Below are 21305 nucleotides of genomic sequence, written 5' to 3' on the forward strand. Positions count from 1 at the left end.
AGAAACAGTCTTTCCGGGGAGAGAGTCCAGCAAGAAGGAAGGCGCTTTCCCAACTGGCTGCCGACGCTGGGGTAGGCCATGCAGCGCTCAGGTCCCTTGCCTTGCGGCCTTGGCGCCTCAGGCCTTCTGCGCCAATAAAGTCGGGCTGCGGCCTAGATCTTTACGCCAGACACAGTTATTTGCTTTGAATTCTGGCCAGCGCCTGGCAGCAAGCTCCGCCGAGGCTGCGTTTCCAGCTCCCAGGGCCCCTCGGGCGGATCCAGCTGTTAGTTGAGCCGCGGGAAAAGCTTCTGTCTCCAATGAGGCAAAGTTCAGAGAGCAGCTTGTCCCGGCCGCGTCTTCCAAGCAAGAGCTGCACCGGCTCCTCTGATCCGTTGGCAAAGAGACTCAAAACTGTGTGAAGGGATCTTTCCGGGCGCTCCTTCCCGGAAAGACGTTTCGTGTCTTCGTGTCCTTGAAACGTAGTACTAATGTATCGTTCTTCCCCTGGTTGTTCAGAAAGAATCCAGTATGAAAAGGCCGCCGTCCTTGGCCGTTTGGGTCAAACGCAGGTCTCGCACCGCTCCGTCTTGCTGATGATGGTGGAATCAACGTACAGAAAATGGTTGCCTAAAAATGTCTTGTGGCTGGGATTCGAACACCAAAAGAGAGGAAGGGTCTCTTGCACCATTTTGGCTTCCCTCATCGAAATCCATAAACGGGGCACAAGCTCCAGAATGACGATTCTCAAGTTTCGAGCCACATACATCGCCCACCGAGAAAATAAAAGCATGGGGTTGTTTTGAGAATCAGAGCCTTCCCTTCAGGCCGAGGCGGTGGGGATAGGATCTCGACCCCCCCCCCCTTTCCTGATCTGTTTATTAAGTTTAGTCAATAAACCCGAATAAGTGTGTGTATGGTGGGGGGTTAGAGAACAAGAATAGACCCTGTCTCCTGCGGGGTCGTCTGTGTTTTGGGCCAGGGCAAAGCTCAGCTCGACGGGAGAAGGAAGCAGCCCTCGGGCGCTCTGCCTCCAGTATTTTGCGACTCGGAGCTTCGGGATTTCGGGCTACCGAGACGGGCTCAGAGCGAACTTCGTCTGAAAGAGGCACCTCTCGTCTTCCTACCATGAGTTCCAGATTGAGCCAAACTTTAGAGAGCGAAATTTGATTGCGCCTAATTCCTAGAAAGTTCCCCAATGTGGCCAAACCTGCCCAAACCCCAACTATTGAAGTGTTTCAAGGAAAGAAAGGAAAAAAAAGACACTCTTGTTTGCGAAAGAAGAAAGTCGTTAACGTGCGTTTAAAAAGCCGGAACAAAACCCAGACAAAAATATACCATTAATAAAATACCTTAAAAATTATACATACATCAATTTACTATTCCGCAAAATGTCTATGAAGACGATCCTTATATGCGTGTGTACCTGCGCGCATTTATATAACCAGAAAAACACGTGTTTGTGTGTGCGTATACACACATAAACACATGTGTGAAATAGACGTGTGTGTTCTGTTCTTTTGGATTTGTACAGTTGTAGATTGGAGGGGGGGGGGACTCTTAATACAAACAACCAAAATAAATTCCTCCTTCAAATAGAGCAACCTATCATATATTTAAAACTCGCTAGCTTAGCATCTTTAATAATTGCCAGATGTTTATTTCCACCTTGAGAAATAAAGTTCTTTTTTAAATTTTGAAATCTTAATTCTTTGAATTGTAATATCCCTGACCACAGCTTCAGTATCACAAAGCATGCTTTACAAAAATCACAAGAGCGTTCCGTTTTTAATTCTTTTTTATTCTTATTATAATTATTTAAAATTTGTCGTCGTAGGGTAGACAAGACCAGTAGCAACGTCGCGTTTTTTTTTCTTGTAAACATGGAGCACAAAACACGCCCGAAGAATGGAAACCGACCCCCGCCCCAAAGAAGGAAGAAGCAAGCCCCTCCCGAGCTCAACCCTGGCCCTCCACCCGCCCCGAAGTCGGACCGGCCCTCGATCCACGCGCGAGTCCTGGGCCTCCCGAGCGTTCACCAAGTCCACTGCTGGGCTTGTACCAAGTGGTGCGCTGTGGGGTACTGTGGGGTGCCGGCCGAGCTGTACTGGGCATTGTACTGCATGTGCTGGAGAGACTGGGCGCTGTAGGCTGAGAAGGGGATGCCCGCCTGGAAGGTGGCAGCCAAGTCCTGGGCTTTGAGCGTGTGGCACGGCTTGCCGTCCCTGACTAAAACCGGAACGGCCACCCGTCGCGGGGAGGGGAGAGGAGTCACTTCCATACCTTTCTCGGCCCGGGCCCGCTTCATTTTGTAGCGGTGGTTCTGGAACCAGATCTTCACCTGCGTCGGGGTAAGGCGGATCAGGCTGGCCAAGTGCTCCCTCTCGGGCGCCGAGAGGTACCGCTGCTGCCTGAAGCGCCTCTCCAGCTCGTAAGTCTGCGCTTTGGAGAAAAGCACCCGCCTTTTCCGCTTCTTGCCCGAGTCTCCGTTGCTCGAAGGTTCCTTGTCGTTGTCCGGGGACTCGTCCGCGGAAGGCTCCGGAGATTTGGACGCGGAGTCCTGCTGGGAGTTGCTGGACGTCAAGCCGTGCACTGTGGGGAAAGCCACAAAGGGAACAACTCAGAAGAGAGGGGGGCGGCCGGGTGGGACAGGAGACTCCCCCTTCCCCACCACGGGGTCCCGCCAGGCGCTGCTGCTTGTCGGCTCGCTGCTTGGCTGGCCTGGGGGGGGGGGAAGTCCCGGGGCCCTTTGCCAGCGGGCGGGCGCTCTTGGTCCCTGCCCGGTCGGAAAGGCGCGTCTTCGCCACGGAACGGTTTTGTAAGGGGAAAGCTTGCCTCCCTTTGAACATTTGGATGGCGCGTTGAGCCTAACATGGACCTCCGATGTTTGTTTATCCTGTTTGCACACCCCCTCTCCCTCCCTTCTTTATTTTTCTTTCTATTAATGCATGTTGTAGACACAGAGCGCAGATGAAAAGATACATGCAGAAATATAAAAGAAGATAAAGACAAAACGCATAAATTTTAGTAATTTTTCCGGGGAACAAATATAGGATGTTTTGGTCTGGAACAACCTGTTTTTTTTAAACTAACCATAGCGAGCGCCGTGCACAGTTCTCTTGCGCATGAGAGGTATGCGGAGGAGAACTTCCCTAGGTTGAAATGTCTTCTCTTAAAACAGCATTTGGACTTTGGACAATTCCCTTAAAAACAAACAGAATGGATTTCTTCTTTCTGGGCTACGTGGATTGATTTTTAAAGGACAATTCAACAAGCCATCCTTTGATCCAGAGCAGAGCCTGGGGCGATTTACAAACGCCTAAAGCAAGGCCATCCAAAATTTCCCCACAAAGCGCGCTCTGTTAGTCAGAAAAGTAGAGAGGACTCGGGGAAGAGAGGAGAAAGCAGCGGAGTTGAAGGGGAGTTTTAAAATCTATTTAGGATGGGCTTAGTTCCTATTCTTCGCCCCTCCCCTCAAAGCCCCTAAATAAATAAGGATTCAACCCTATTATTTATCCTATTAGCATCTTTAGAAAAGAAAACTCTTTATTTTTAGTTACTTATTTTTTTAAAAAAAGAACTTTAAAAGACAATCAATTTGGGGGAGAAAAAGTAACAAGAGCTATCACAGTTCATCCAGTCTGGGGCTAGAGAGATGGGGGAACAAGCTCACAATAAGAGGGAACCCCGATGTGTAAGTTTGCTTACTTACAAGAATACTGGATGCTCTCGGTGGTGGCGAGCCAACGCGTGTAGGGATTATCAGTATTGTCATAAAAGGGGTTCTTCAGAGGCAGCGTCTGAACAGCGTCCAATGCGGTTGTCCCCAAAACGCCCGGCTTTTGGGGGGACTCCGAACCCTCCGTCTCTTCCTCCCCCCCTTCCGCGATGGATCCGTCTTCGTCATTGGTGTCAGGCAAGTCCAAGATGTCCTTTACAGAAAAGCCGGTCTTTGTGTTGGTTAGAGACATATTCTGCTCAATTTTTATGCAGGAAACTTTGAAGGACCAGTTTGTCAATCCTCTCGGCTCGCCAAACATTCACCGGGGAAGGGGGTGGGTGGGTGGGAGAGAGAAGAGGAAAGGGGGGGGGATGGGGGATGGGGATGAAAGAAGAACGGAAAGGCTGGGGTGGTGGGGCGGAGGGGGGGGGCACAAAAATCAGCTGCCGAATTTGGGCATATACTATCTGCTGTTTCAGGCTTGGGTAGCGGAGAACCGGGGAACCCGGCGTTGTGGGGAGGGGGGGGGACGACGACGCGGGCTTCCTCAAGACTTTGTAACTCCAGGAAAAATGCCAACATGCATTTACTTGAAGGTCTGCTTTAAGCCCAGTGCTCTGGTGGTGCCTCCTTGAAAAAAACAAGCCATTGCTGAGACGGGCTGTCCATATAAGGTTGGTCTTCGAACATGAACCTGCTGAGAGGAGGGAGAAGAGGGGGGGGGGGTTGAAAATGCATTAAACGCAAAAGGTTGGCCACGTGTGGGCGGGTCTTGGGAGTCAAGTGGATGAAGACAGTGTTTGCAGATGTGAAATTGTGGGGTTTTTTGGGAAGGGAGGTGAGCCTCCACCATTGGTGCTGTAGCACATGATGAGTGGTATAACGTGTCAATTAATTACAAAGATGGGGAGGGCCTTTTCTACACAGTATTTACATACAAAGGCGATCCAAGTAGCTAGATATTCCGCGTACTTGAAAAAAGCGTTTTAACAAATTGCTTCTGAAATATCCCCTCCCCCCCCGTCTCTCACACATACACACTTCGAACGCAATTTTGCATTCATTTTCCATTTTATTACTGACATATAACTGCTCTTCCCTCCCCTCCCCCGCTCCTTTATTTGCAAGCAAACTGGAAAATTGACAATTGTGCAATGGCTTGAACTAAACTACCACCTAAAAGGACAGCCGAAAAGAGCGCAAAGGAGAAATCTATTCAAATTCTTGACTGTTACCAAAAGATGTTGTTGGGGGTGGCAAAAGCCCAATTTATGTAAACCTCGTAGGTCAATATTGTGGTTGAGGCTTAAGGATGAGTGCTAGAAATTAAACAGCAAGTAATTGATTCCAGTTTGCTTCGAAATCAGCTAAACTAGCAGCAAAGAGGATCATTCTGCTTTTGGAGAGTCGAATGGTTTTTGGTGGGTTCTTATAAAATATTTGCACAAGGGGTAATTTGTCTCAGCCTTTCGCTTTCTAAGAGATTAATCTGGGAATGACTCTATAGTAGCCAATGCCTGAATCCAAGAGGAGATTGTAGATTAAAAGGCATTCTTTAAAGCAAAATTTCAAATAGATTGTATTTTTCACGCTTATATATAACACATACACGCTAATGATGTTGCTGCATATTCAGAAAGCATCTTAAGGATGCTGGAAAGAAAATAAACCTTGTGGAAGAGACATTTTCAGTCTTCACTAGAGCTAAACTCTTCTTTTTTTGTTTCTTTCTCTCTTTCCTGCCTGTCTGCCTTCAGCATCTTAGTCCAGTCTTCGGAGATTCATGGCTGTAGTCCTTCCCTTATTCTATCCAACCCCCTTCTGCCTCCCCCCTCTTCTTTAAAGTGAACTTTCGGGCTGCCTCTTGCTCTGGGGCCGGAGACGGAGTCCGGCAGGCTGGGCTGTTAATCTCCGAGGGAATCTGGGTGGGGTTGAGCTGTGGGCAGCGTTGGCCGCCATGCGGAGGGCAATTTAGGACTTAGCCTTCTTTGGGGAAGAGGAGTTACAAAGGAAGTCAGATGGGGTTGCCCCCTCTCCCCAAAGTCCTCTAGCTCTCCCGGGGACCAAGAGACAGGGCTGCTTGACTTCCTTAGGCGATGACCACTACACCGCTCTGATAGACTGGTGTATGTGTATGGGGGGGGGGGGGGAATCAGAGAAATCCTTCCCCAAAGCAATTAAAAATCGTTGATCAGTATATTTCCCCGTGTGCCCCCCCCCCCCACGCCTCCCATCTCGTATGCGAAGCGGATGACAATGCTTCGGGTGTTTTCTTCTTCTTTTAAAGCAAGTCCCTGAGCGCATCCTGGGTGGTCGGACCCGGGCAAACACAAATACAAACCGATTGCTAAGCTGCGGACAATGGGCGAAATGTAGACAAATGTCCGGCTTCTGTTGGAAGCCTTTGTCCTAGACCAGGTTTTGCATTTATTTCACTGGCGAAATAATACATGATTGACGCCCTCTTTCAATGTGTTCTAACTGTTTGGAATAAATCTGAGGTTGTTCCTAGTTGTCATGGCATTCAACGCCTTTCAATGGACTATCTCTTCATTCATTTCGGGATCTTGCCACAATATTAAGGAAAACCCCTTCATGTGGATGCTTCCTAGCTGGTCTCCTCTTTTCACTCCAGTAAAAAATAATAAATAAATAAATCACAGGGAGGGGGAGGGGGGAGCGGCAGCAACAATCGGTTCAGGGCAAGACCAGGTTTTCAATTGATACACAGCCTTTTATTCGGGTGTAGTGAGAACCAAAAAAAAAGGGTGGGCGAAGGGAATCTGAACACCAGGCAAAAAAACCTTTAAAATCAAGATGAGGACGCCCCAAAGTTTAAAACGAACGAGATATTTGCTATAATGCTCTTGCTGTAATACTGGGAGGCAGCACCAAGACAATGGTTGCGAGGGGCTCTCTAAATGGCCGGAGGATTAACAGGAGCAAATGTAATAAATAAATAATTGCAACTGTTGAGTAGCCAAATAGAGAAAGAATCCATTGTTCTTTCACACATTGCAATATAATTTTAAGATGGGGAAAGAGTGGAATATACCCCTTTATTTACTTTGGAGAGGCTCCAAAAGAAATAATTAAACAATAACAGCAAGGAAATGCCAGTTGCAACACACAACTACAAATAGTAGGAGGGAAAAGACAGATATAAGTAAATCAGGTTGCTAAGCCATCCTGGTCCGTTCTCTAAAAAAATACTAGCTTGTGGCAAGAAGGGGAAAGGTGAGGAGGAGCAGAGATTGAGGAAAGAAAGAATTGTGAGGAAAGCATCCTTTTTTTTTTTGCCTAGGGCTTTACACAGGCTAGGTAGGAGTTGGGATTTTGATCAATACTCTTTCTGTCTCCTCCTTCTTTTAATGGGATAGATCTCTTCATGCTTGGGATACAGAACCCTTGATTACATTTGCAACTTGGGAGGGGGAGGAGAGAAATCTCACTTGTTGAGTTATACCTCCTGGGAGCTACACTTTGGGAGCACATGCTCCTCATGTGATATATTCGGACAGATTTGCTCCCACCGGCCACCTGATAAGCAAATATTTTCCTAAGGGAAAATCAGGGCTCCTGGAGGACATTAATCAGCTGCCCTTGGAATGGGGATGACAATAGGCCATTGAGAAGCACATACACCGACTCAGCAACACAGCTGGACTGTGACCAGCCATTCTCTTTTGTACACAAAAGACCTGCAATAAGTCATAATTCCACCCCCCCCATGCCTTCACCCCCCCACCCCCCAATCAATCCACGAGGCTTGCAAGTCTACCTTATACAGAAAGTTCCCACAAGTGCAGAGAAATGGTATGAAAAGCAGCAACACCATCAACACACATTTTATTTCCTGTAACATTCTCTCTAGTTTGTTTTGGTGCCTGTTTCCGGCAAGCATCTACTGCAAAGCTTTAAGTTACTAGTATGTTGTAGCACCCACTAGTAGCACCTTGAGCCCTTCCATAATAATAGAGGGGGAGGGGGAGAAGCCATGGGGGTCTTAGTTATGGACTAGTGAAACACACAAAGGCAAGTTCTACCCTATTGAGATGTGGTGGATAAGGGAAGGGTGGATACGAACGTCTCATCCAGACCAAAATACACCATAACATCCGAATTTGGCTGGCAACAGGGCTGACTGGTCTGAAAAACTGGGCCAGATTGGTGAAAATCTAAGCAAGTGGCAAGTCTTGGCAAAAAAACCCTTCTAAGTTTAGATGGATTATACAATTTTTAATCAGCATGCTAAAGCATTCTGAATAAGGATTTCTCTTCTAGAAGTGTTCCCTCTCCCCTATTCCTTAATGGGATCCTGGCTTTTTCTTGTGCTTCCTTTTCTTTGAGACAAATTTCTCTTACTCAGGCTATCCCACTATGCAACTTAAAAACCATTTTCCTTTAGCTCCCCTTTCATAGGGTGATTTATTCCAAAAGGTGATGTCCCATCTGAGCTTTGAATCAGAACTGTGGATTAGTGTGGAATAATTAATGCTGTCCACTAAATCTCCAGAGATTCTTGAGCTAAAACTTGTGGGTCTACATTTTCTCTCAAATTACATTCCCATTATTATTTTTTTCTTGTCACCCTTCATATGTGAACTCCAATGGACTGGGGATTTTAGGTGGTGATGTTGACGGAAAGGGCCAATTTTTGTGTGCTCTAGGGAAAGATCAAAATTTGATTAGAATATTGTATCCTTATTGGGTAATTAAGGAGCACCTTAACAAGCAACGTAAAAAAACACATTCGTTTGTGTATCCCCCCCCCCACTTTTTAATTCCTTTTCATACTCATATAAGTAAATAAACCTGAGAAAGAATGAACAAAAGCCAAATGGCCGGTGCTTCCAAAGTGTTGACATGAGTCTAGTAAGGATGTCTGCCCAACAGATTAAGAAGCCAGGAATGCTGGCCATCCTAAGCCCTGGAATTAAAGTAGCCGGGGTGGTGCTGGTGGTATTTGAACAATTGAACAAAGAGGCTGAAAAGGAGAGGTACGTGTACACAGCACAAGTGCTTGTACTTCAAGACAAGTGCCCTCTAGGAGTGGGGAAGTGTTTACCTGTTTACTTTTACAGGTAGCTCAAACACTGGGCAGTTGCCTCTTCACAGATTTTGCAGCTGTCTTCCCCACATCTCAAGCTATAAGGAAGGGTATAGTTTCCAAAACATGGGCTTAACCCTCACTTGGGACTCTTATTTAAAATAATGCAGGGGGGATAAGAGCAGAGAAAGAGACCTCTCAGCTGCTACACTCATGTAAATTGCTGGGGCACTTCTACCATGAAAAGCTATGGTAAAGTCAGGGATAGCTGGAGGTCACAGCTACTGTCCACAGCACCGGACGATCTTAGCAGTCCTTGACTTATGGTTAATTCGAAAACCAGGGCCGCTGGTTATACTGAGCATTTAGAATTACAGAAAATGAAAAGGTGAGGAGAATATACAAGATTTTTAAAAGAAATAATTTTGTGGGTTAGTTCTGAAAAATATGGTAGGTTTTCCCCCCCACATATCCATGAATGATTTACAATGACAGCAATGTGGTGTTATTTAAGTATATGTTTGGGCAATTACTACAATAGAATTTCAGGCAATGTTACTTTATAGTCTGATAAACACATTCATTCTCATTCTCTCTCTCTCTCTCTCTCTCTCTCTCTCTCTCTCTCTCTCTCTCTCTCTCTCTCTCTCTCTCTCTCTCACACACACACACACACACACACACACACACACACACTGCAAGGTGTGAAAGAAAGATTCAGCAGCTAGTTTGAGGTCCCATTTGGCCCTGATGCTAGACAGCCAATTTCATTGTTTTTCCACTCTTCTCCTTTCTTCATCTGCTATTGGACAGATGCACACCAGGTCATTAAAAAAAAATACAAGGTCTTTCTTTTCCCTTTCAAACAATACATTGTTGATTGCCATTTTCTTGTATTTGGGAACTGAGGAAAAAAGAGTTTATCAGGAGTTTCTCCTTTGGAAAGATGGAGGAAGGGAGGGAAGATACTGTATAGTGAGTATATAGGGTTGATCTTTCACCCACCACAACATCCCACCTCGGATAATAGCCTTCAAGTGGATTAGTTTATTGTTTGATTAGAGCAAAGGTGCAAGTAAATTGTTTTCATTCATCCGTCTACAAAAACACATTGCACCTTTAGCGCTCCTAGTGAGGATTAGTTGAAAGAAGATACAAAGCCTTACTGTGTGGACGGCCTGTTTTATCTCAGGTTTTATAATCTTAGGATAGTACACTTGAAATCAATAAGAACAGATAACACTCACATATAAAAATCTGCTTTGAATAATTATAAGAAAGGCATTCACTTCAGCAAAAACCACACCTAGAACACTGAGGGCAAATCCAGTCTGTCTTTGTTCTAATGCTGGGTGGTAACAATGCTTAATCACCAAAGGATGCTCTTCTAGTTTCCAAGAAAAAAGGTTACTTGAAAAGACTAAATTTACAGTACGACTCTATATGTATCTGCAACATGTAACGTCCTATGACTTCAGTGGGACCTGCAGCCACAAAACTGTAATTGTTTTCAGAATTTTAATTTTGTTATGAGCCATTTGTGAGCACCATTGCTTAATGAAACCTACACAGCCTTTACCTTCACAACATTTTAACAGTGATCTTGAGCTCTTGATACAAATCCAATCCTTCTACTTTTATTTGACAGAAACCTAAAGTAATAGCAATAAAGTGGGACACCCTCTTCCCTCTTCACAAAATGGAGTGTTGGAAAAAGAAATTGGAGGAACCTCTCTGTCTGAAAACAGATGTCCATGAAACTATCTCTAATACTTACTTAACTCTCTGTAGTTGTGGCGCAGTAGTGGGGAACTGTAGGAACGGAGGTAAATACTTCCACAATGACAAAGGGCAGAGAAAGCGGGAGAAATGAGCCACTGTCATCTCTCTTTCAGCTTTGATTTCCAGCTTTCTCAAGAAGCAATAAGTTCCTTGTCATTTGCAGTGTAGAAAAATTAAACTCTGTTCAACAATATCTAAATGAGTTTTTCTTTTATTATAATGACTATTATGATTTCCCCCCCTCTAGCACTGGCTTTGATAACAAGCTTTTTCCTAATTCTTTCAGAAAATCTCCTGAGGTTACAAATTGTAATAGACATTGCGGTTTTTCTTTCTGCAGGCTAATCGGTTATTTACGGGCTGTGCCAAAGCCAGAGGGCATGTGTTAAGTCTTTGATAAAACCACATTTATGAGATTTTCTCAAATATACTGATGCAACAATATGAAGTACAATAAGCTGTTCTTTCAACTAACTTAAACAAAAACAAAAAGAACAAAACCACTTGACATTATCATATAGACAAATAGACCGTAGAATTTAGAGCTGCCTTTCTGCTGTAAGTATTATTTTCTGCAAAAGTAGGATCTGACCTCTGGCTATCCTTTTGGTTCCAATTTATTATGGCCATTTAATATGTAAGATTAAAAGCTTCCTTCCCTCCAGCCAATTCTTCAGCTTTATTCGTTAGCTTCCCTCCAATGATTAAAGGTGTGTCAATGGGATTAAACATTGTCAGCTTGCCTTCAGAACTGTTCTCCTGTCCAAAGAAAGGACCTATTCCCTCTGGTCTTTTTTTTTAAATATAGACAATTATACAGACAAGATACTTATCTTTCTTTATACAGCTCTTGGCTATCCAAATTAACTTCATGCACACAAGCGCACGGCGGGTACCATTAACTCCGAATGTAAGTGGTTGTAAGATCAAAATGTATTTTAGGCCCTTAAAACAAATTTTCTTGAAATACTTTGAATGTTTTTAAAAAAATGAAAATAATGGTCCTCCCCAAGGAACTGGATCACAACTTTCTGATGCTGTAAGGCATTCTTCAAGAGAAGTGAATGAAATAAAAGGCCACTTTCTCTCGGTGTGTGCATTTTTTAGTAATATAATGAAAACGTCAAATTGCAAGGGAAATTTGCTCAATTGATTCGAACAGATGTTGAATTATTTCTGATCCTGTGGCGAACTCTGCCGACTCAGCCAAGAAGTGTCTCCCCGCCTCTCTCCCCGTACTAACCGGTTCTCGGCCCCGCCAAGGTTAAACTATGCTTCGGGAAGGTAGCAAACCTACCTGTCCCAGAATCAGCCTTTTCCTCGAGGTAAAGCCACCTTAAAAAAGATTAATCATCTTTGTCTCTGCTTGCTAATCGAGCCGAACCGGCCCTGGAGCGTTTCGGAGTTTAGGAAGAGCCGCGCCGAGCCCCGACGCGAACCGGGCTGCAGAGCCGGCGCGGGAGGGCGCGCGCCGAAGCAGCGGGGCCGCCCAAGCAGGTAAAGGCGGACGCTGTTCGCCTGCCGGAGGGGGCGGGGTTAGGAGCGAGCTCTCCAGCAGGCGCCGCTGCACTTGAGGCTGCCAAGCAGCGGCCGCACTTTCCCCTTCTCGGCCAGCTTCTCACCTCGCGGACAGGCGGCGGGGCGGGGGATGCAATAGCAATAGCAGTTAGACTTATATACCGCTTCATAGGGCTTTCAGCCCTCTCTAAGCGGTTTACAGAGTCAGCATATCTCCCCCAACAACAATCCGGGTCCTCATTTCACCCACCTCGGAAGGATGGAAGGCTGAGTCAACCCTGAGCCGGTGAGATTTGAACAGCCGAACTACAGAACTGCAGTCAGCTGAAGTAGCCTGCAGTGCTCCATTTAACCACTGCGCTACCTCGGCTCTAAGACCGGCGCGCAGAGGCACCTGGCGAGTCGCCTCTTCTCCCTCCGGCCTGCGCGCCTCCTTTCCACCCTCCCGCTGCCGGGTAACTCCCTCTCCACCTGGCCAGGTGAGCGCTGCCACCTCCTCCGGCGAACTCTTCGACCGGAATCCGCTGAGCCAGGGACGGAGGTCGTGCAAGGGGGGGGGGTATCGAGCCGCCCACTTGGGAGTGTGGAGCCCCAGGCCCGGAAGGGAGCCTGCAACTAACCCCCCCTGTGGCTCAAACTCCCCGGCGCCTCCTTCTTTTGCGCGCCAAACCCAGCAGCCCCCCGAAGGACTTGGCGCGCCCCAGTCTGGCCAGTGGCCCCAGGGCACCCACCCTTCTCCCCCTCCACAGAGCCCAGGTCCTTTGGGGGGGCTCCCTGACCGCCCTCCCGTCTCTTCGCCGTCGAGCGTCGAAGTTGTCTTTCTTGCCATCCAGATTCGCCCCGAGACTTCATTCCCACTCCCGGCCGCATCCCTGCGTTACGGGACGAGGCTCCGGGCGACCCCTCCTCCTCCTCCCTTTCCCTCTCGGCGAGAAAGAGGCGCCTCACCTGGAGGCGAAAGCCTTGCCTCGTGGCTTCGCTCTGGCTCGCCCGTCTCCGGCTCTCCTCTTGCGTGGCGGAGCTTCTGCGTCTATGAGAGAGTTCGGGGCTCGGGCTCGGCTCGAGTGCCGGCCTGGGGGTTTCGCTGGCGGAACGCGCGTGTATAATTTGTGGTGGCGTGGAAAGGTAGGCTGCCTCTGCCGCGCTTTATATTGCAAGCCCAGAAGCCTGGACTCCTTCCTCCCACTGCGCTCCCTCACATTGTCTCAAATCAGTCAGCGGGCTCTCGACGAGCCGGGCTGGCTGAGGAGAGGGGCTGCCGCGCTGCATCTCTCCCCCTCCCCTCCCCTCTCCCTCCCTCTCTCTCTTCTAGACGACGCGATCTTGTTTGTTTTGCTTCCTGCTCTGACGTGGGACAAAATATTGGCCATATGTTCATCGGTAATAAATTGGTAGGAAGCGCAAACACGCCTGTTCCTGCATGGCTCTCTCTATCAGCCACCACCAACCTGGCTACGCTCCTCCTAAGCAGATGGACCTACAACACCCAGCCCGCTGCCGCCCCAGCCCAGCTTCCTCCGTCTGATCTGCGGCTCTCGGACAGCAATGGACCTTCCTTTCTCTCTTTTCCCAGCCCGGTTTCCTCCCATAGCCGCCCCCGAAACTTATCCGGCTTTGCTAACCCCCCCATCCACATTTCCCCCTCCCAATTTTTAACATGCGCACCTTCCCATAAATCGCTCCGTAGCTAAGACACTGTAAAACCCCCAGGGGCCAGATGTGGCACGTTATTTGTGTGCGAAAGCTCGTTTACATTAGATATGCTGATCCAAGCTTTGATAGTGGGCTTGCGAGAGATTAAGGTTGGTTTTTCATCGGCGGTTCCAGCTGCAGCTTTTTTCCCCCTCTCTCCCTTCTTCTTCGTGACGGCGGGGGCGGGGAGGGAAGGAGAGACAGCCTCGGTTCTTCAGTGCCAGCCTCAGACAGGGTGAGTTGACACTTTCTCCTTGGTCCCTCATTGCTGGGACCAGATGCCAGGAAACGCGGCCCTTGCTCCCAGCACAGAATATGGCTCCTTTTTTCCCCCCCGTTGTATCTGACCAACAAATTCTGAGACACAGTCCCTGCTCACAGAGCACTGGTGTGGCGTTTTATTCCACCCCTTCCTTACATAAGAGACAAAACGCAGCATACAAAGAAGCTCCACTCATCTAAAGCGACTAAGTGCATCTCTACTTCATCACATCACATTTGGAAGCCCAAATTTACCTCTCCCTGCCCTATAGAGTCTGGCATTGGGATCTTAGGAGCCATCACTGGGCAACTCCATAACTAGTCTCATTGCAAGTCCAGCAAGTGTATAAAGGATAGTTAGTCTGTATAATGAGGCTTCCCATCTTCTGTCTTGTCACTATAACAGGGGTTGCGATTTTTAAGTGCACCCTCCTTCCCATTAAAAGCTCACTAGCAGCCTGCCTTAGCATCATATGGCACCTTGGAAGTCTTCTATCCAGCCCCCTACCCAAAGGTTCAAGGTTCATTTTATTTATATGCCTATTCCCGGCGGGACTCAGGGCGGCGCACAAACCCAAGGGAGGGGAAGGAAAACACAAAGAACTACAACAAAAAATACAAGGGAATTTAAAACAACCAACAGCCACACAATTCGAGAGGGGAAGGGAACTCATCGACCCCAGGCCTGCCGACACAGCCAGGTTTTAACGGCTTTCGGAAGGCCTGGAGAGAGGTGAGGGTCCGAATCTCTGCGGGGAGTTCGTTCCAAAGGGCCGGAGCCGCCACAGAGAAGGCCCTCCCCCGGGTAGTAGCCAGATGACATTGGCCAGTAAACGGAACCAGGAGGAGGCCTAATCTGTGTGATCTAATGGGTCTTTGGGAGATAATTGGCAGCAGGCGGTCTCTCAAGTACCCAGGTCCAATACCATGAAGGGCTTTATAAGTGACGACTAGCAGGAGGCCTTATTGCATCCGTGACACAATCCACGCGAAACCCAAATGCATTGTTGGAAGTACAAGTTATCCCCGAGGCTTGGATTTTGTTTTTCAGTTGGGTGGTTTTCTTTCTTAAAAGAAAATTATTTTGAAAAATAAATTAGTAGCTCGAGCCATGCCCCTTCATTTCTATCTCCACCACTATGGATATACCAATCAGTTCTCATTGAATAAAAGCTACCTTAGTGTTAGCATTACGGATTATTAATAAAGGGTTAAAAATAAAATGGTAAGTATGTGTCTTTCAGTTATAGACTGCATCGCATAATTCTGCTGGTCCATTGCAAAAATAAAAATACCAGAGAACAGAAAAAAGAAGAGAGAACAAAAATGATTGAAATGTTAGCTAAGTTGGCTCTCAAAGAAAAGGCCCTTCCCCTTGTTCAAAACAGAATGGAGTATTTGGGTCTGGAAGAAGCCATGAGGTGAGGACATGTCCCTCCTTCCTTGATTGTCAGAAAGAACCCTGGGTGAACCTATGAAGTTTTCTGGGCTTCTGTGGGGCAGAATATTGATCGAGGAGAGCCTTGGATTAACTCAGCAGCAAAGCAGTTCTCATCTACTCACGACCTCCCAGTGAGAAGAATTAAGCACCTGCTCCTTTCAGTTGGAGCATTGCTGGATTGGGAGAGAATTGAGTGTTCACTTTTAGCTTCAGCATAAACCCCACAATTTTACTCCAATCCAAAGTTGGTGTGCAGTGTCAGGTAAAAGTGTAAGTTGCAATCATACACCTATTTACTTCAAAAGGAAGTCATGCCCGGAATGCATTCCAATCAAATTCGTCCAAGGAACAAGTCATAAATGGGCCTCTCTCTTCTGTCTCTTCTATCCCACCAGTTGTTACCTTCAGTAATCAGAAGAGTAATACTATACAAACATAAACAGTAATCAATTCAGAAAGGGAAACTCAGCCCTGCCTCTTCCTGGCTTGAAAGGCAGAAGAGACCAGGCCTCCCATCTTTCAGATCACAAAAGGAAGCTATTTCTTGCTCCCAGTCATTGCAAGAAGAAACACAATTTAATCCCCTTTTTATTGGGTAACTACAGTTGGGAAGCATGTAACAGTGAGGAAAGGTGAGTTTGGCTATGAGGAAGGAGACATTTCAGCAGATGCAAAGAGAGCTATACAATGAACCTTTTACCCTGAAGTGCTAAACACTAACAATAGCTCTCTAACTGTGAGTTACCTCTTGGCTCTTCACCAGGCACAGAGAAACCTTTAATTACTGCTGTAAAATCTCAAGTCTCGGCTATGCCTAGCAGTAGCTGTTGATCTTGACAGGGTTACTATACTGTACTTCACACTTCCTCAAGGAAATTAAGTCTTTATCTATGGTTAAAAACAGGTTATACAGCTTTACTAAAAGCTTTATTTCACAGGTAAGAAGAAAAGCTTTCTTGAGTACTCTTCATGGAAACATCTTTCCTGTATGAGCAAGGTTACATTTGAATTCTCTTCTTCGGACAGATGACCCCTGATTCCATATAGACTGTTCCACATAGCTGTGTTTTTGCTGCTCATCTGTACAAGAAACTGTTACTAATGTGTGCTGGGGTAGGGATAAATTAAGTAATATTTATGGCTAATGCGAATACTAACAGTATTCCACATAGTGTAAGATTACCACTTCTGGTAATTGAATGATTTTGAGCAGTTGGTCTATGAACTATAACTTCTTTAAAAAACAAACTTAATTTCCATTTCAAGGTATAGAAGTCACATCCCCAAGGACATGATTCAGCAGAAGATATCTACGGTAAAGTAATTTCAATGGGAATCTCAAGCAAGTGCTTAATTATCTTCTACTGAATCTGGGATATAAATCCTTGCAGGGAGGTAGTCATTTTCATTTTTTACAATAAAAACAGCAAAATGTATTCGGGCACCTTAGATTAACACATTGCTATCATGTGGCTTGGCTGGTACACAATACACTTAAAAGATCTACATTTGATAGAAATATGTCTAATATGTTTCTGATAGACACTTATCCTTATTTCTCTATTTTAAATCACATTGGCTTCCCAGAAAATATGATTGTCAATGTTTTACTTTTACATTATTCAGTTTAATAGTATGAGTACAAATTAAAGAAAATTAGAAAAAGGAATTTTGCTGCAAATTTGAAACTAGCTTACATTCTGAAATTTATAACCCAAAATGTAAACATTTATTTTTAAAAGAAATAATAGAACTTTGAGATATTATTTCAACAGAAATTAGATTTATGCAACTTTAGTAACTTTAAACAAGCAATTAATTCTGTGAATAACAGGAGATTTGTACAAGCACTTTGAGAATCCAAACTTAAATGGCTCTCAACACTAGAGAGCCGCCACCACCACCATCATCATCATCATCATCATCATCATCATCATCATCATCATCATCTTCTTCTTCATCATCATCATCATCATCATCATCATCATCATCATCATCATCATCATCATCAGCTATACTGGATTAACTGCTGCACTAACAGTAAGTACTAAATTCATCTCGTAATATGTTTTCCATAAGCAACACATACATTTCTCAGTGATGCTGTAATTAGAGGCCTACTTAAGAAAAATGCCCATTTATTCTCAACCCTAGTGTCCAGTTACTCTCCCACTACTATTTTTCAAATAATTCCATCTCTCTCCCTCCCCCTTCTTCATTCCCCCATGTGCCTGGTCTTTCTACATCCTTAACTGCACCAAAAGGAACTCCAAATGCCCTGTTAAGAATTGAAACAGGCATGCCTCAAATTCAGGTAAGAGCCTGGAAGATGATGATCATTCATTGGCTTAAAATGCATTTCTTTCCAGAGGGACTGTCCCCACTAGTGTTGACTGACAACTTCCCCTCCCCCTGGAAACAGGCAATAGATCACAAGCTTGGCTCTTATGGGTTCTCACCTGTATTCTTAATGTCCCTAGGCTTTGACCAAGCAAAGCAAGTAGTAATCAATAGAATGAAGGATATGGAGTTCCAAGAAGAACTAAATAGGTTGCCTCTCCATAGTAGGGACAGAATCAAACAGGGTGTGTGGGAATCGGCAAGATATCTAAATGATCTGAACTTCCCAAAACAAAAAATAGCTTTCTTCAGAGCCAGATTTAACATTCTTCCTTCAGCACTCCCCCAGGGCAGGTATAAGAGAACTCCAGTAGCAGAATGGGTTTGTATATGTGGTAAAGGATAAATTGAAGATATCTCACATGTTTTATTGTAGTGTGAGCTATACAGAGTTCACAGGTCTGCATATATTCTCCTTACTAGAGAGATTGCCAGGGAGGGCAGACAATTTTTATGTAGACTTTCTCCTCCAGGACTCAAACCTGTCTACCACGGAGGCAGTGGCAAAATTCTGTGTTGCTGCAATGGCCACAAGAAAAAAACTGGTTACAGAATTATAGCTGTCATCTTGTACCAATTATTTGGACATACAGTATCTCTAACAATTTCTGGAGCATTCTATTTATTCCCATACTTATCGGCTTTTCATCCACGTAAACCAGGGAGTGACCCAAACAGTTTGAGAGCATGTATGTTATCATCCACGTTTAATGTCAGTACTGTTTTAAATATATTTTAATGTCAGTACTTTTTTAATATATTGTAAAAAGTAATGTCTATTGCTGGTCTTTGACTGTAAGAAAAATATATTATTATATCCCTTATTATATCCCTTAAAGGAATTTGGGATATGATATAGTAATGTTGCAATTGTATCAATTACCTCCATCTTCAGATGGTCCCTAAGGGAGGGAGAAGTAGGCCCTTTATCTTTAAAAAAAAAAGGGTAATAAATTTGGGGAGCCTGGACATGAACATAACAGTCTAGCTTTAAGAGCATATAACTGAAATTGATAATACCCCATCCAAACTACAGATAGTTCTCAACTTGCAATCATTTTTTATTGTCTGTTTGAAATTACAATCAGCTAAAAAAAGTGAATTATGATCGGTCCTCACACTTATGATAGTCATAACATCTTGACCATGACGTGATCAAAATTTGGGTACTTAGCATCTGGCATGTATTTGTGATTTATTTTTCAAGTTCTACATTGAAACTAGAGATTCAGCAAGTGGCGCCTGACACATGATATAAACATTGTGCATTTGTGTCCTAATACATTCAATCATGACACAATAATTCTGTGACTACAACAGTTACCCCAGTCTGATTCCTCAGATGTTGCCTTTCTCTTGTTCTCTACCCAAGAATGAGACAGAAAAGTCACCGCTATCTATTCTAATATTGGTCTTTTCCTCTTTCTTCTTATTCAGTGATCAGGACTATCCCATAGAGGTAGAAGGAATCTCTAAGGTGGAAGGGGGGAGGGGTTAGCACTGATATAATTTTTTGCTGTTCCAAGGATGAATAGAAGGACCCATCCATGCAGAATAAAAGATGTCTGGACACAGGATTGTTCAGGGAAGGGGTACTAGTGTTCATGTACAAAAACCCATTCTTGATCATGCCAAGCTTTTTAAATTTTCTATAGCATACTTTAGGAGAAGGGTGGAAATACAATTATATTGCAACAATTTTTGGCATTCGGGGGCTAGAAATCCTTACTGATGTACTGGAAATTATTTATCAGTAGAACCAGAACTTTTAATCCAAATCATGTAATGAAACAGAGCACTATTATGATGAATTATCATCATCAGTTTTTCTTGCTGGATCACAAACAGCTTATTTATTGCTCCTTGACAGTAGCATCGAGAGATAACTTGTTTGGGCCATTAAGGCAGAATTTCATACATTACAATATAACATTAAAGACAACAACTTTGGATGGTGATGGTTAATATGTGTCCTGAAGGGTAGGTTAATTTAATGTTGTTGGATTAAATACTGCGCATTCATTTGGGTGAGAGTCAGCAAGTATATTGTAATTACAAGTATTGCTCAACAGGTTTGTATTTGTATAATAGCAATAGCAATAGCAGTTAGACTTATATACCACTTCATAGGGCTTTTAGCCCTCTCTAAGCAATTTACAGAGTCAGCATATCGCCCCCACAGTCTGGGTCCTCATTTCACCCACCTCGGAAGGATGGAAGGCTGAGTCAACCTTGAGCCGGTGAGATTAGAACCGCTGAACTGCAGATAACAGTCAGCTGAAGTGGCCCGCAGTACTGCACCCTAACCACTGTGCCACCTCGGCTCTTATAATGAAGATTGCCATTCAGAAATATCTAATGTATGAACCACTTAGCTAAACATACCCTATCAGTTACATACAGCAGGTCAGAATTTTGGTTTTCCCTCCTCCGATTATAGAAATTAGGTTCAAATATTTGAAATGCCATTATGGGCAAGTAAGCTGTGTTTGGCTTTGGAGAATATAAATTGCATGTGTGTGGATTAATGAAATCCACTTTGACTCCCATTGAGTTGTATGTGACAATATCTGTGCAACAAAGGTAAGATGTCACCTGATATTTGTAAGTATCATTGAAGAGTTCTGGTTAAAACCGTTACTCCCACATATTGGAGTGACAATATCCTAATGAAAAAGCTTTATAAAATACTTGAAACTGAGCAATCCTTTCACCTTCACATGCACGTTGGTAAAGACTACCTTTATATTTAGGTAACCAACCCTAACCATACACCTCGTGTAGCAGATACACATCTGTGAATAACAGATGGCCATTGCTTATGGTGTGTTTTAAAAGTACACATAGCAATCTGTCAGCAGCAAACAGAAATTAATTTCATATTTACCACTTTACAGTTTATTTTGATTCTGATACGATAGCTTTTGCTTAGGGTGTATTTCAGTTGAATTTCAATTTTGTTATAAAATGCACCTCCAGGTATATATATTTTTTTCATGTCACAGATCTTCTGTTGCAATTGCAACTCTGTTACTCAGTAGATCTTGTACAAGTAGTATAAGAATAAGAACCTTTGTCGTCATAATAACTAATATTAGAAAAACTTTCAGAAATAGTGATAACAAAAGAGGAAGAAGAAGAGAAAAGAAAAACAAAGAAGAAAGAAGGAGAAGAGGGAGAGGAGGAGGAGGAGGAGGAGAAGGAGGAGGAGGAGGAGGAGAACAAAGAGGAAGAAAACTTCATGATAAGCTATGAAAAAAATTCCAGTGATTAGAAAACTGAAGTTAGGGATTGGGGAGGGATTACTACACTGCTCCATCCAGAATTGAAGATGTTCTGACAAACAAGAAAATCTGGTGTGCTTCAACTATTTGATGGGTTTTTTCTTTTGCTTCCATATTTAGGGCACCATGGAACTACCTCGTGGTACATTTTGTAGGTCTCATTAAAACTAAAATTTT

At 44.5% G+C, this 21305-nt stretch overlaps 1 protein-coding gene across 2 annotated transcripts; it reads right to left on the minus strand.

The window, feature by feature from the left end:
• Positions 1–1769: 1769 nt before the first annotated feature.
• Positions 1770–13096, minus strand: NKX2-2 (NK2 homeobox 2). 2 transcript variants are annotated; one of them, XM_014053719.2, is made up of 3 exons: positions 12999–13096; positions 3692–4394; positions 1770–2571 (listed from the first exon to the last, which is right to left on the minus strand). In XM_014053719.2, the coding sequence occupies exons 2-3, from the start codon at positions 4017–4019 to the stop codon at positions 2015–2017; spliced, it is 885 nt and encodes a 294-aa protein (XP_013909194.2). In that variant the 5' UTR covers positions 4020–4394; positions 12999–13096; the 3' UTR covers positions 1770–2014. The 2 variants fall into 2 exon arrangements, with proteins under 2 accessions (XP_013909194.2, XP_087578233.1); XM_087722107.1 differs by having other exon boundaries at positions 3692–4397.
• Positions 13097–21305: the final 8209 nt, after the last annotated feature.

This window comes from Thamnophis sirtalis, unplaced genomic scaffold (genome assembly GCF_051295495.1).
Source record: "Thamnophis sirtalis isolate CommonGarterSnake01/CBP01778 unplaced genomic scaffold, rThaSir2_p1.2 scaffold_8, whole genome shotgun sequence".
In the NCBI taxonomy this organism is placed as follows: Eukaryota; Metazoa; Chordata; class Lepidosauria; order Squamata; family Natricidae; genus Thamnophis; species Thamnophis sirtalis.

Excerpts from the sequence above, each read along its gene's own strand:
- NKX2-2 (XM_014053719.2), bottom strand. The coding sequence starts at position 4,019 with ATGTTTGGCGAGCCGAGAGGATTGACAAACTGGTCCTTCAAAGTTTCC. Across the intron at positions 2,572-3,691 it reads CGAGAGCATCCAGTATTCTT|TGCACGGCTTGACGTCCAGC; the intron begins GTAAGTAAGCAA and ends CTTTCCCCACAG.